A 15,503-nucleotide genomic window follows, 5' to 3' on the forward strand; every position below is an offset into this window, starting at 1 on the left:
CTTGCGCTTGCCAGGCAGGCACTTTGGTGCTGAGCTAAATCCCCAGCCCCTAGATTACTTATAATGCCCAATACAATGGAAATGTTATGTGAATAGTTGTTGCAATGTACTGGCCAAAAAGAACGTGCATCTTCAGTACAGACATAATTTTTTCCAAATATTTTCAATCTGGAGTTAGTTGAATCGACAGATTTGGAACCTATGAAAACAGAGGGCTGTCTTTGTAAAATTATAATTTTCCCTGATTATGCCTTCCTTCCACATTTTAGTAGCTAGTATTCTTATGTAGAGGCTTCTTTCTCCCAGTGGTAACTTTGTAAATGTGGTCAGTGAACTAGTGGGTTGTTTTCAAAAATGTGCTATGTTATTATCACTATCCTCATTACCCCAGTTGGTCCTCAGATCTGAGCTTGGCCAGCAGGGTCCCTTCAGACTTTGACAGGTCCACAATAAAGTTTGTGTCCTTTACACACCTTGAACTTCCACTGCTTGGAACCTGAGCTCCCCATATTCTCTGAGAAAACTAAAGGGTTTCCAAGGAATTTTAAACTAGATTCTAACAAAACTTTTTGACCACCTAGCAAGACTAGATGCCGTAAAACTTTGCGGAGAAGCAGACACCTATGGAAAGCAGAGAGAGAAATGTCTTATAACATAGTGGGTCTTCCAATCTGGGTGCTTCTCTGGCACAATTAGGCATCAGGCCCAAACCTCTACTATCCTCCATCCATCAGAGTTGTAATAAAACTAAAAACAGACCTTTGAGGATTCCTCTTAAATTGAGCAATCCCTGTCTCCTTTGGCCTAGCCAAATGCTGCACACCTAGGGTTCAGCTTAGATGTGTTTCTTTATCAGGTGATGGAAGGCCACCCAGCACGGTAGTGTAGGTCTGTTTGCCTTGTAACAAAGAATTCAGAACAGGGGCTACATGAAAATGCTAGTGTCTAGAATGCAAATATGTTGAGTTAGAAGTATAATCCCCACGTAGCTATTTACCAAGCAGCTCCTAGCTAACTAAGAGCATTTCAACCTCAAGGGCTCAGCATGCAATCCAAGAATCCCACCAAAGTTTTGGGGAAAAAAAGATTAATTCCATGAGAGCAGATATGTTTTAGGCTTTTTAAATGAAAATCAATCTGCTGCGATTATTTCCTATAAATCTCAACTGCCATCTCCTCTCTTTCTACCTCGTGACATTTGACTGAAAATACCTTCTTCCAATGAGGATGAACATCTGTGCTTCTGCCGTGGCTGGGAGCCCCCTTGCGAATAGACGCGTTAGAGAGCGCTCTGCTGCAGGGGGGCTGTGGCCCGGGAACCCTCCATTATTCCGAGGTTCACGGCCAACAAGTTTAACAGGAGCACGTCAGGATCCTCCGCTGAGGGCTCCAACGCCTCCATGACCTTCCTCTAGGTTTTTATTTCTAAGTTGTGCAGGTGGCTGTGCTCCTTGAGTTCATCTGTGCTGGGGAGCTGCGAATGGGTGGGGAGAAACGTGCTTTCTGGTCACATGATCACCGGACCGTCCCGGGTGGGAGGGGCTGATGAGGGACCCCCTCATATTGCCCCCTTGCTCTTTGATCCACTGTTGAGAAAACTAAGCTCATGCTCCTTTTCCTTCTGCATAGGAACAGGAAAAACTATTGACTGGGCATCAGTTGTAAGAATATGAAGTAGAGGGGAGCAGTACCTCTTCCCTTCCCTGTTGGGAAAGCGCGACCCTCAGCCACGGGCCCACACGGGCGAAACAGCCTCAACCAGGGTCATTCAGAGGAGGCCCGCACGTGTCCGAGGGCTTGGAAATGCCCGGTTTTGTCTCTAGTGTGGTTTTTCTGAGCTGGAGTAACTAACACCGATGAGTCCAAATAGTTTGCCTCATCTTGTCTTTGAGTGGCATTTATAGATAAAACTGGAATACACTATCAGTTTGTGTGTCTTTCTGGATACATAAGCCGAGATCAAAAAATACGGCAATTTGGGGTGAGGGGAGTACCCGGAATCAAACTCAGGACCTTGCACTTGTCAGGAAGGCGCTTATGCCGCTGAGCTATATCTCCAGCCGATAATTTTTTTTTTTTTACACTAAAAGACACATTGGATTAACCTCCCTCAAAATACTGACCTTTGCTCCAAACACATTGATCCCATCATTCTTGCCACTTTCTGAAGCCATTCTGGAAGTCTGCTTTTGTGCCTTTGATTGTGTGTGGTGCCTGCCTCCGGGTCCTCACTACAGTGAAATGTTTACCTTTCATTTTGACTTTGGGGAAGAGCCAGAGTCACACAGCGCTAGATTCGGTGAATAAGGTGGATGAGGACACACTCTAACGTTTTTACAAGCCTGCCTTTCCGCCGGATGACACCTGCACTCACTGTACTTTTATCAGGCCTTGTAAAGACGCTCAGGAACAAGCGCTTCCAGAACTGCTCCTAAAAGTGGCAAGAACAGCGTGATCCACGTTTGAAGTGGTGGGGAGTATTTGGAAGAGGCTTAAAGGCAATATGTCCTTTATTGTAATCAATTTTTTAATTTAAATATTCGTGTTTACTTTGATCCCACCTTTGATGATAGATATGGCCAGATAAAGAATTCTGAAGTATTCTAACTTTTTTCATTAAATTCCCTTTACTTTGTGTAGTAAGTGGACGGCCTGTCATTATTCATGTTTTCTGAATGGAAAAAAAAAAGGTTTTGAGATTGCAGCAGCTAATTAAAGGTAAAACAGGAAGTGGAACCTAGCTTTTCTTACTCCCAGACCCTGCAATCCCCCAGGTCCACAGGACATTTGTAGATTCCACCCCCCATCCTGCACCAACACCCTCTCCAGCTCCTCCAAAGCCCCACCTTCTGAGCCTGTCCCCTCATGTGGAGAGCTGAGCACTTTCCTTACTCTGTGTAAAAACTGGACAGTGGGTGAAGGCCCCCCAAGGGCACGGGAATGCTCACACTGGGCTGGATATTCAGTTATTTCTTTGAAAAATGAATACTTCTTGAGCCCCTATGCCATGCCAGGTGCTTCTTGAGGCCCTGGAAATTTAACAGCTCCCAACCTAGACAAATTGCTTGCCTCTAGGGGGCTTGCCAGGCTCCACAGGGACTCGCCCTTTAATTAGAGAAGGAGGCTGCTACATTGGAATTTAAGGCATGTCTTCTGGTCAGACAACTTCACAGGCGGCTCAGGCCTCTCAAGCAATTTTCAGTCGCGCCAGCCTAGGTGCCTGCTTATCCAGCTCCACTCCCTTCATCTTTGTTCTTTTTTATGCTGTCGCTGTTTCCCTGTTAGACATTGCCGTTCCTCCTCCTTGCCTGCATCTAGAGCCTCTCTCAGGGTAGATAACAAGTGGTTATTTTCTTTTTCTTTCTTTCTCTCTTTTATTTATTTATTTATTTATTTATTTATTCATTCATTTAGAGACAGGATCATGCTAGGTAGCCCAGCCTGGCCTTGAACTTGCCCTGATCCTCGTACCTCAGCCTCCCAAGTGCTGGGATTTTAGGTGTGCGCCATGGTGCCCAGCTACACAAGTGGTTCTTTCCATGCTGTCTATTTACCTGCTTCCGGGTTTCTGTACGGCTATGGAATTCAAACAGCCTGCAGGGTCTTGAAAGTGACAGGTGGCTATGCTCACATAACCAGCCCCGCCTGAGAACTCTGTCACCTACCAGAGCGCGAGGAATGTTTCCTGTTCAGCTACCGCTGCAATTAAACATTCAAAGCCACATGAGTGAAAAAAGGCTGCTAATGTTCAAGGACTCAGAGTCAGGGAGATTTTATCACTTCCATTCGAATATTAATAAAACACAGGCTCTATGGGAAAACAAGATGCCACTTGACTTTCTTATTGTAATCAACAGCTCACTGGGAGGGAGACTAATTTTACTGAGCTCAAGAGAGATAAATTGGAAGGAGTGAATCAACTTATCAGTACAGAGCCATGTAAAATCTCTAGCTCTAAAAACAAATCTCTTTTCCCCCTCTTTTTTGCAGAAAGCCAACCCAAAAAGGGTGTAACCTACCCATCAACTCTTACATATTCATCATCCAAGACTCCAGCTGCCAAAGCAGGCAAGTGTTCCTGTGTGAATGAATCTAAACCTTCTCAGTTGTTAAACTTGAAATACCGCGTTTTAGAAGCTGGTGTAGAAATTAACATGTGAATCGGTCAAGCCCCGCTGACCCTGGTGATATTTTCACCGATGCCAGGAACGAAGCAGAGCGATCAATAGGATCAGGCAGCTGGGGCTGAGGAATGAAGGCTTTATGTTTTTGTTTTCACCATTTCAGAACGTCTCTATATTTGTGTCATTTTCATTTAGAAATGTTGCCTTGAAATTTATCATATCGTTACTTTGGAAGATGACTGGAAATGTTCCCTGGCAACTAAAAGGGGAAAAAGCCTGGATCTATTTACAAATGAACTGAAGGGGAAAAGGGAGTGATGTGGTTTATGTGATCAGCAAGCAGCTAAGGCGAGTCACCCAGGCCAGGATACACCACCTGCGGGGTTGTGTCAACCCAGCTCCCACGTGAGCCATCAACCGGGGCACAGACCTCAGGCCAAGAAATGTTCTCTTTTTGGGTTTCTGTATTAAAGCAAGAACTAGCCCGTGCATTGTTGTCTTGGGAGGTCCTCTGATTTCCCACACAGCCGCAGAGAGGTTGTAAGCCGCCTCATTTCTCATGGGATTTGGTATTTGCTTCCTGGAGCTTGCTGAGCTCGCTGATGTGCCTCAGGCCGTCCTCACGAGTGCAAGGGGGACGTGATTGAAGAATAGCTCGAGGAGCTGGCATTTATGGAGCATTTGCCATGTGCCAGCTGCTGTTCCAAGACCCTTCCCTGATCATTGTAATCACCGTGACGACCATCAGGATGCACTGTCCTTAGCCCTATTGTAGAGTTTGAAGAAAACAAGGCCCAGAGAGGTTAAGCGCCTTCTCTTTGCCAAGCAGATAGAAAGCAGCAGGGTTGAGAGTCAACCCTACAGTCTGGTTCCCGAAACCTCTCTCTAAGTCCCTGTGCTGGTTTCTCTTATGCTAATGACAGTGCACACAGAGTGATGCACAAATAAGGGGTGTTTGTTTGTTTGTTCGTTTTTGCCTTCAGCAATCACATCTATATCTGTAATGACTTTGTAATCAGTGCAGTGATCTAGGTCTGTGTGTTTGGTTGCAAAGACACAGCTGCCCCACACCCACACCCACAAGTTGGCAGTGGGTGGCAGTGCCTTATAAACCGTTTCTGAGCTATCACCTGTCCTCCTGTGCTGGGGACACAGGGCAGAGGAACAGGTGACGGGGGTCCTGTTAAGTGTTAGATGTCTATTATTTCCACTAGCGCGGTGGTCTCTACGCCTGTAATTTCTGAGTAGGTGACACGTGAGGATAAACGGGGCAGTGCTCAGTTCTACCCTAGCCCCTTCCTTGGGACCGTCATCCCTGGGCTCAGCAGCCCCAGGGACAGTCCTGCTCAGGGAGCCCTGGGAACTGCTGGGGCTCCCTCTGGGCCTGAGAGCACTGGGACGAGGTGGGGTCACCTTCCTCTGCTCACCCCATTCTCCTCTGGCTGCTGGGGTCTGCACCCTGGGACCCTCCAGCTGCAGCCCTCCCCTTCTCCGAGATCCCGAGGGCAAATACAGTCCCCACGTGGAGACCCCTAGCTTCAGGAACCACATGTCAAGCACCCATCTTTTTGCCCCAAGAGAGAGGCGTACTTCTAGACTCCCAGAATACTCCCCCGACGTCTGTACAGACCGGTTATGTGGACGCTAGGCCGCAGGGAGCTCAGCAGGAGATGAGGGTCCATCTCCCCACATCCCACCACCGGCCCTGCGTTGTGCTGAATGACTGCTGCAGCACCTTCACCTCGCTGGGGAAGGACAAAGCAGGAAGGAAGAGCGGGCTGTCCTCTCCCCTGAGCCTTTCGCTCCCCACTGTGTGCCTGCTGAACACCCCTTTCTCTGGTCTTTCCTTCTGCTCGGAGCTGGGCAGGGTGCAGTTGACTGCGGAGTGTACTGGGTTTGCTCAGCAGCCCTTCCTGTCACTTAGAAGGGGTACGCAGGCCCTTCTGGCTCCAGCTTCCAACCAGAACTGAACCATGGGAAGAAGCCACACAGCTTTGGGCAGCCTTAGGTATCTGTCAAGGCTTTGTCTATGACAGCCCCTTGCCCTGCTATGAACCCACAGTGGTGCCATATCTCCCCCTCCTATAGAGAAGGGAGCTGACCTTAGAGAGATTTAGTAACTGAATCAGGGATATGGTCCTTACTGGCCTGAAATAGACTCAGCCTCTGATTATATCACCTTAAAGCAGGCAAGGTGGTGAGGAAAGGGTCCAGGGGAGAGAAACCACCACCAAGAGTTGCCCCAGAATATCGAGTCCGTTTGGTTTTTGTGTCCTCTATAACCAAGATCATTTCCAAAATGATCCAGACCCATTGTATTTCCTTGGCCGTTCCCTCGGCCCATGTCCCTGACACCTGGGACAAGCACAGGTGGACCAAGGTGCTTTTTTTTTTTTTAACTTGTTGCTATGTAAATTCAAAAACTAGCAAAAGCCGTAGTTAAAACACAAGCATTGCTGATGTTACTTGACTCCTTTACCAAACCATCTCAACCTTCTGTGATAGTATCACCAGGAATTACTACTGACTCCTTATCACCCGGTCATTCGTGACTGTCACAAGCACTTGCCTGTCCATTCATCCTTCACATGGGAGCCACGCACAAAGAGCCTCCATACCAGTCCTGAGCTAAACGACAAGCATTCAACACAACAGAAATACTCAGGGTCTCTCCCAGCTTCAAGATAGAGGAGTCTTTGCCTTTAAAAGCACACGCTCACCATGGAGTAGGTTTTCAGCAATTCAAATAAAATACTCCAGTGAAAAGGGTAAAAGACTGATCCTCTTGTTGCTACTTTTCCTTAAATGATTAAATTCCTTTACCATTTGGATGAAGCAGAAGAGACAGAGATTGCTCAGGTCTCAACACGCCCACATGGAATCAGCCTGGTCTCGCCAAGAACATGCACTAACGGGTAAATCAGGTTAGGATGACCATGCCCCAGGGCATAACACGATTTCCATGGGAAACCATCCCACCTGAAAACCAGGAGGCTCCTTGACTGGCCTTGTGTAGCTCCTGCTGAGAACAGACATTACCTGAGATTTAAATGCTGTTCCCCCTGCAGTTAACAACCATTAGGCTGGGAGCTGTTTTTTGGCTAGACTGTCCGTCTACTTGGAAATAAAAACAGATAAGTGCTGTTTTGCAGACATTCACACGCATACACATGCACGCACACACACACACATGTGTGTATGAATGGGACAGTACATCCATGGTACCACCACAAGAGAACAGAAAGTAAGTCTTTTTTGGAGACTACTGAGCAACGATGCCATGGAAAGTCCCTCTGCCTCTCCTTGGCTGCATACTAAGGCCTTACCTCTGGAAGAAAGTCAAGCTGAAGCCATTGCAATAAATGCACCCCCTAGGACCCCCTGCCCTGGCTGTCTATACCTACCAAACCCATGTTCACCCTCTCTTCAGAATATGATGATTTGGTAAGATCTCTTTAGACCTTGCACCACTTTTACTGGGAACCACATTCAGGAATCCTGAAGCCACTCAAGGCTTGTCTTCTATTTGCTTCCTTTTTCATGAAAAAAAAAAAAAAAAAGCATGGATTTTGAATCAAATACACATTAGTCCACATCTGGGCTCAGATACCTATTGTCCCCATGACCTTAAGCTCATTTCTTGACTTCCTGGAAAACCAAGTCCCCATCTCAAAGACAGGAATATTTGAATCAGTTTCCAGAATTGTAATGATACTGACTGTGGATGGCATATAAAAGAGGCCTTCAGAGTGGCTGCTGGTAGTTGATGCTCAATGAATATTAAGTTTCTTTCCCTCACATTCAACCCTGAGGCATGGGATGAGTTAGTGGTAGAAAAAATCAAATCCTTCGTGTCACTTTGCTTTCCAGACATTGCCGCTCACCTGATTTTTGTCTTCTCCAGGTTACCTTATTTCTTAGTTACTTTTCTCATTTCTAGGATAAAATACCTGACACCCAAAATTAAAGGAAGAAAGGTTTATTTCAGCTCACAGCTAATAGAGGTTTCAGTCTATAGACAGCTGGCTCCAAGGCAGAGTGGATGGCAGAGGGGCATGGCAAAGGAGAATCAGTTTATGGCAGGCAGAACAGCAAAAGCAAGCAAGAGACAAGCGGCAATAGCAGCTTCCTTCTGTCTCTTTACGTTCTATCTAGGCTATTCGCCCTCACGGTGAGCAGCACTCACACCCAGAACTGTGCCGAACCAATCAGTGGACTAGTTTAGTAATCACATATTCTTGATCCCAGCATTACACACTCTAAAATCCAGCCACCTCTGAAAAACCCACATGTATGACTGCAGAAGGCTTTGAGGGAGGCATCTAGACACAAGTCATAACACCCTACATGCGACACCTACAGAAAGCACTGGTGTCTGCCAGGGACATAGCATGATGATAAATGTCAGGCTCTGTCAAGCATCAAGTCCTCATGGACTTGATCTCTAACTGTAATAACAGCTCCCACCAAGTAGGTATGAGTGACGTTTTTGTGTGCAAAAGGAGACAGGCTCAGCAAGCTTTAGTGAAAAGGCTGGTGAGTGTAGGTCCAGGGGCTCAGCCTGGCCCTGCCTGCGGTTCTCAAATCCTAATTCCACAGCACACTTCAGATTTGGTGAGTCTGAATTTCTGTGAGCAGGACCCTGGAGTCTCCCCTCTGGAAGTCAGTTCCAAGCTGTGAAGGACAGCAGGCACAAACGACCACAGAAGACCAGAGAGACCGGCCACGTGGGTTGGACTTGGAGTGTATTTGAGCATCTCCCTCCTGAGCGTGTGACACACTGGCTGCCCTCTGGATATCAAACTGCTCTCTAGCAAATGAATACTAGCGAACTGCTAAGACTAGAGTAGTCAGGAGCCTCGGAAGTAGCCAATGGTGTGAGCAAAAGATAATTCAGACTTCCAATATATGATCAATTCAGAGTGGCAAAAATGTTCATGAAATTTTGCTCATAGAAGTTTGTTTGTAGTATGTTATGGCTTAATTAATATTTTGCAGGCCAAATGTACTGTGAGCTTATTTATAGATTTCTCTCCATGTTCATAATTACATCCTATTTTCTAAAATGTACAAGTGATTCTGTTAAATGACGTTTCCCTAGATGAAATAGGTTGAGTCCGGTTCTGCTTCTCGCTGAAGAGCAATTAATGCCTGGTAGCACTGGCCAGAGGGTGATGCCAAGGACTATTCTAAAAGACTAGACACTTTCCTAGGACCCACTATGAAAACTCAGTCCCCCTAAAGTCATGGAAAGGTCATAAATCAGGTAGGGGTGAAAACTGGCCGAAGCCCCAAGGGTGTCACCAGCTCATTAGTGCTTTGTCCGGCGCAGTCTGCAGACCACTGGAAAGGTGACCGACAGCAAGCACCAGGCTTAGGTGGAACCAGCTTCCTGCCCTGACTGGCTACTGCCTGCAAGAGCAGACTGAGGGGCCAGAGTCCATCCCAACTCCAGGCTCATTCTTTGCTGACCTGCCCTCCCAAGTCAGTGCTGTGATTCTGCAGAAAGTGAGTGTCAAGGTGGGGACGTGAGCAGGTGGCAAGGCTGGGCGGGGCTTCCAACCCCACCACCCCCACATGTTCGTGTACAGGACTCTGACTCTGTTTTCCCAAGACACTGGGCATTGTACAACGCTCTACCATGTCAAAGTGGATATTAGATATTCCTAGAGAGAGGGAAGTACTTCCTGTCTCAGATGCTGTCCTCTTGGCTTGCCGTTCTACAGCTCAAAAGTGCGATCAGGCCTAAGCAGAGCTAAGACCAGAGCCAGAATGCTGTTAGACTCAAACGAACCTCCCACACGAAGATCCTCACATCTGAGGACCTGTGAAAGTTCCCTCATTTGAAGGGGAGGAGAGGCACTGCTAAATGGGATTAAGGATTTTTAAATAGGGAAATTTTTCCTGGCTTATTTGGATGGCCACAAGTGCAACCACATATATCCTTATAAAAGGGAGGTGGAGAGAAATTATTTCATGCCCCACAGAGGATCAGCTTGTGTGAAGATGGAGCAGAGAAATAACTGAAGATGCTCGAGGAATGCCAGCAGCCAGGTGCAAGCGAACGAGGCCAGACACATTCTACCCCTTAGGCCCTCCAACTCAGCAAGGCTGTTTGGCCCAATGATACTGATCTTGGACTTAGAATAGATTTCTGTTCTTTTATGCCACCATGTTTGCTGTGATTTGCTATAGCAGCTGTACTTAGAACATCAGATCCTCAGGCAATGGATGCTGTCTTAGTCCACTGGGGGTCTAGCCATCACATGCAACCATCCCGCACGGAGGTGTCGTTCACTGCAGGGGCCGTCAGACCCAAGGTCTGCGAGACAGTCCCCAGGGCTCAGTGTGTAGCCACTGGCCCCCTTGCCCCTTACCTTCAGAGATATTCTCAGGGCAACCAGAATGCTAACAAATTGAGACTTGCTTTGTGAGAAGACAGCCGGCGTACTGTTTAAAATTGTGGAAGCAATCCAAATCATCACACGTGACCGAGGAGCGGAATCGAGAAGAAGAATCAAGATGATTCTGAATCATGACGATCTCATTAGCTCCATCTCCCACTCCCATTTTACAGACAGAAAACTAGAAGCCGGAGACGTTAGTTAACTGGTCATGAAATAACCTAAACTAGAACAGCTAGAATGCATTCTCTGAGAATGAGTCGTAGTGACAGCCACCACTCCCCATACCTCCAATTAGGCCAATGCTAATTGAAACAGGGCAAATAAAAGTATGTATTTGAGCTCAGGGTGCCTGGGAAATTAATTTCGCAACTAATCATATTCTGCCTTGTCCGTGTTGATGTAGTATTGAACTGTCACTTAAACGTTGTTGTTATTTAATCCTTGGTTTATTGATTGGCTTATCCCTTTAAGGGGTGTACATTTATTTCTCTAAGCAGGAATCATAGGCTGCTTGTCTAGATCTCCCTCACCCCCACCCAGCCCACAGCAGCTAGCGCTGATCCCTCCTCACAGCTGGTGTTCGGTCAACCTTTATTTGATTTCTGGGCCTCTCAACAGTGTAGGCTGACCGTTATTCCATTTTCTTACAGATGAGACCACAAAAGCCTATCAAAAGCCATCTGTTCCAGGGACAACTGCACAGCCAGTCACCCTGATGCAGGTCTCGGCTGACCAGGAAGCTGAGGCCGCCCACACCACCTGGGCAAAGTCATCCCTCCTGGCACCCTCTTCCAGCAGCAGCCCCAGACCTCAGCCCATGGGCCGCAGGAGCTGGGATACGGGTGAGTAGCAGACCATGTGCGGCTGTGTGCTACCAGAGTGAGCCATGAAAGTAGCACTGTGTGTGAACAGCAGCGTGTAGTGCCCAGCCCCCTCCCGCTGAGCTGGCTGAGTGGGGGCTTCTGAGACCAGAGGGATCAGGGTGTCCTCACAGACCCTAAATAAGACTGCTGTGACTGCATTTTCAAGGGTACGATATGTTGTCAAATTTTCCCATTTTAAAGTCCCCATTTCTCCAAAAACTCGGCTGAAAGGGTAGTAGGTTTCTATGAAACCACTGTTGGATGGATTGGCATGGTTGATTTTTGCTTGTTTGTTTGTTTAAGTGACAAGCGGTGTATAATTGGAAGTCTTCCAGTATGAAGAGACACCACCAAAAGAATCCCTTTAGGAAAAGTCAAAGGGTTGAAATTTTTGTTGCTTTCCTGATGGCTTTTGTCTGGCCACTTTTATCCATTTCTTAAACGGGCTTTATCAAAGTCTGGTTTATGAGATTAATCTCTGCACTACATCAAATGAAGCCTGAAGAGCTCATCTTAAATTTCTATACAGGCTTCTAGCTACACTAGTAGGGGCTAATCAGCACCTGTCTCATTTCAGAGACTTTCTAGCAAGGGGAGATGGGAAATTCCGAAGTCAGAGTGCCACTATTGTCAGAAGATTGTTTTCTGAATATTTCTTCTCTTATTTATCCAAGAGGAAGCTCCTAGGACTTATTTTCAGCCCCACCTCCAGCTCCCAATCGTTACTCCCAGGCAGCACGGCCCTTCCTCCAGCTCTCTGTCTCTCCATCTTTTTAACACAGGGGAATCAGCCTTTCGAAGTGCGGGGCACTTTTCTAAACAACTTAACAAATCTTAGCTATCAAATCCTTTGTAACAACCCTGTGATAGAGTAGATATATTACTTCTAATGTGAATAACCCATTATATTGACAAGGGAACCAAGGAATAGAGTAACGAGGAAAGAGAAAAATCTTCCCAGGTCACACTCTGGAAATCAGCAGAACAAGAATTCAAGCTCTAGCCTGGGCCACCTGGGTCTCTGAGGCCACCTCTGGCTCCTCTTGTGGGAGGGAGTCCCCGCTACCATCGACAAACATGCCAAGCCCAGGCAGAGCACACATTGACATGAAAGGGGTGGCAAGATTAGAAGCTGCTAGACCTACCCACCTTCTCCTGTAATTAATAATAAATGATGTTAGGGGTGTGGCACGTGCCTATGATCCCAGCACTCTGGGAAGCTGAGGCAGGAGAATCATAAATTTAAGCCAAGCCTGGACAACTTAGTGACTTAACAAGACCCCATCTCAAATTTAAAAAAAATAATAATAATAATAAAATAAAAAGGGCTGTAGATATACCTCACTCCAGAGACCTGGATTCAATGTCCAATAGCACAATAATAATAATAATTATTATTATTATTAAAAATATCAGAATTATACAGTCCCATACAACCCATGGCCAGGAACCCTTCATGCATTATTTTAACTTTCTCAATAAGTCTATGAAATAGAGTCATACTTTGGTACTCAACTGCTTTGCATTCTGATGTAAAAGTTTCGTCCCTCTATTCCTCCTTTGTCTGATACCCGATATGCAAGCTAGAACTTGTGAGCGTCCATTGCTTCGTGACTGGCTGCCCTTCCAGCAAAACCATTCTTGGTACCCGCCATCTATGGAGGCATTCAGCCTCCCAGGACCAATGAATGAGCATCACATTACTACTGCAGGAGTTGGTGTTATTCTACTTTACAGGTGACTCATGAAAAAAGCTGGGATATAAAGTTTCCAAATCAGAATACAAATATCTTTTGAGGCTTTGAAATACATCAGACACTTCCCTCCTCAACCGTCCTATTCTTTTATTTTAACCTCAGGCTAATATTAACACGGGCATACACTACGGACGGCAAAAGAGAAGTGGCTGGAAAGGTTGTTGATAGCCATGGCTAATGGGTCCCAGAGCCCAGGAGTTTCCTTTTTTCACATTTCAGGCTCTTGATTTTAGACTCCTTCATTCTTTCAAATATATCTGAGCACCTGAATAAGTTGTTGCTCCTGTCGGTGCCTCGAAGACATCAATTCTTACATAATACTTATAATGAAATATACGGAATATTTATTTGGCTACACTGGGAGCGTGGAAATCCTTTTGCAAGTTGGGCTGTGCTCGTGGAAAACCTCAAGAAACTTGAAGTAGCGGCTCCCAGCCTGGCAAAGCTTCATCATTCCTGGCTTAGGGACAGCTGCTTTGGACCACAGCCTCCCAGACCCTTCCTCTTCCTGTCCCGGTCCACTTCCATGCTGACCCTCCTTGCGGCGTGGCCAGGGCTCACGAGACAAGAGTCAAAAGGGTCCGGGGCAGGGGCTACAATGTGTACCGTCTACTCAAAGGATGGCAGGAAAAAGTTTCAACCTCTAGGTTCCTTATCAATGGCAATGTTACTGAGATACTTATCACATCCCATACAACTCACCAACCTGAAGGTTTTAGCATAACTCATAGTTATGTGACCGTCACCACAATCAATTCTAGGACATTTTATCATCCACCAAGGAAACCCCATACCTATGAACAGTCTCTCACCATTTCCCCAAACCACCCCCTTCAGTCTTAGGTTCCACAAATGTACTTTTATGAATGCCTCTCTTAACAGATGGCTATATATATTTGTTGTGATATTTTAGTCCAACTAAATTAAGTAATATTTAGTATTTAAATAACTCCTTCTTTTCTTCAAACAAGGTGAAAATATTCTGCCAGTGATAAGAGAGCAACTCTCCTTATAGTACTGATAGACAAGTGCTTTGGTGTTATTGTACTAAGGAGAAGTTTTTGCCCTCTATGTATGCGGTAGTAATCAGAAGATTCTAGAAGAGGTTGTAGATGGAGTGTTCAAGCAAGCTTCATTCACTTATCCATTCAAGAAACATCCATGAAATCCTCACTGTGTGTTGGGCAGTGTTCTAGGGTCTTGGGCCACATCGGTGGACACATCTCACCATGCTATCGCAGCAGGTCACCTCCTCTTAGGACACCTGAGGAGGAGGAGCTGGAAGAGGAGGTACCTGATTCCAGGTCTGTGAGTCATCTTCGCCCTACAGTGAGGGCAAAACCTGCCTCTCAGACAGGACAGAAACACTTGGCAGGAAGCTAACGCAGAGTATAAACTTGAAAGCAGACAGAGACGGGGTCTTCCCAGCCCACGCGGAGAAACAGAGGCAGAGGGAAGGACTCTAAGGAAGGTGATTTGGATACATGACCCCTTCGCTGATCCAGGACTATGCAAACTAAACAAGACAGAAAGGAACAGGCGAGGCTGGGCGTAAAGGCACAACACCGAGGGCAAGAGAGGCTTCTGGAGGGACAGGGGTAAAGCTGCTCTTCATGGCAGAGGCCAGGGTGACACTCGTCCCCAGGACCCAAGCTGCGCAGAGCTGCGTCCCAGATCCAGCAGGAGCAGCCTACACAAGCAGGCCTACAGATGGGCCTAGGAAAGAGACCTGAAAAATGCAGAAAACTCCTCCCGGTCCAGCTACGGGGTTAGCTGAATATATCACAGGCCTAAGAGGGAGCGTGGCTGCACCCGGCGTGGTTTCCGACTCAGGGTCATTTCCAAAAGCCCTTCGGTTGCTTCGGCTGATCTGGCATTGAATGTGCACCACAGACAGATCAGCGACAGGAAAGGAAAGCGCCGCCTAGTGACGAGGGAAGGCAATGGCGTAACCATCATCTTCGCTCTTCACGTGGAGACCAAGGGCCCCTAAGGGAGAAGCAGGGATGTAACTTGGGACATGAAGAAGAGACCGAGGTCTACCACCGCCCATCCCTTCCGCATGCTAGTTCCCGTCTCCATGCCTTGCACCTGTGAAAGTTTATCTTTTTTAGGTGCCTGCAGAAAGGTTTTCTTAAAATCAAGTCTCAGATGTAGGAAGAAAAAACAGGCGTTCCAAATGAAAAACGGGGACAAAGTCATGGCCAGGCAAGCTACAGTGGAACTACACATGGCCAATAAACATACTGTTCAAACATCACCAGGAATCAAATAAGTGCAAATTAAACAACAAAGTTTCATTTCCCTCCAGTTTACACTGCAAAGTGACAATTCAATTTGGGCACAAGTCTG

The 15,503-nt window shown here is 46.6% G+C and overlaps 1 protein-coding gene across 2 annotated transcripts in view; it reads left to right on the forward strand.

Moving 5' to 3' along the window:
* Positions 1–15,503, forward strand: part of Vit (vitrin) — a 123,104-nt gene that overhangs the window by 70,493 nt on the left and 37,108 nt on the right. For both annotated transcript variants that reach the window (XM_005390859.2, XM_013517634.1), the window contains exons 6-7: positions 3,991–4,068; positions 11,182–11,373. In XM_005390859.2, coding sequence (XP_005390916.1) covers positions 3,991–4,068; positions 11,182–11,373 — 270 coding nt within the window. The remainder of the gene's footprint in view (positions 1–3,990; positions 4,069–11,181; positions 11,374–15,503) is intronic.

This window comes from Chinchilla lanigera, unplaced genomic scaffold (genome assembly GCF_000276665.1).
Source record: "Chinchilla lanigera isolate Chin_1 unplaced genomic scaffold, ChiLan1.0 scaffold00040, whole genome shotgun sequence".
Classification (NCBI taxonomy): Eukaryota; Metazoa; Chordata; class Mammalia; order Rodentia; family Chinchillidae; genus Chinchilla; species Chinchilla lanigera.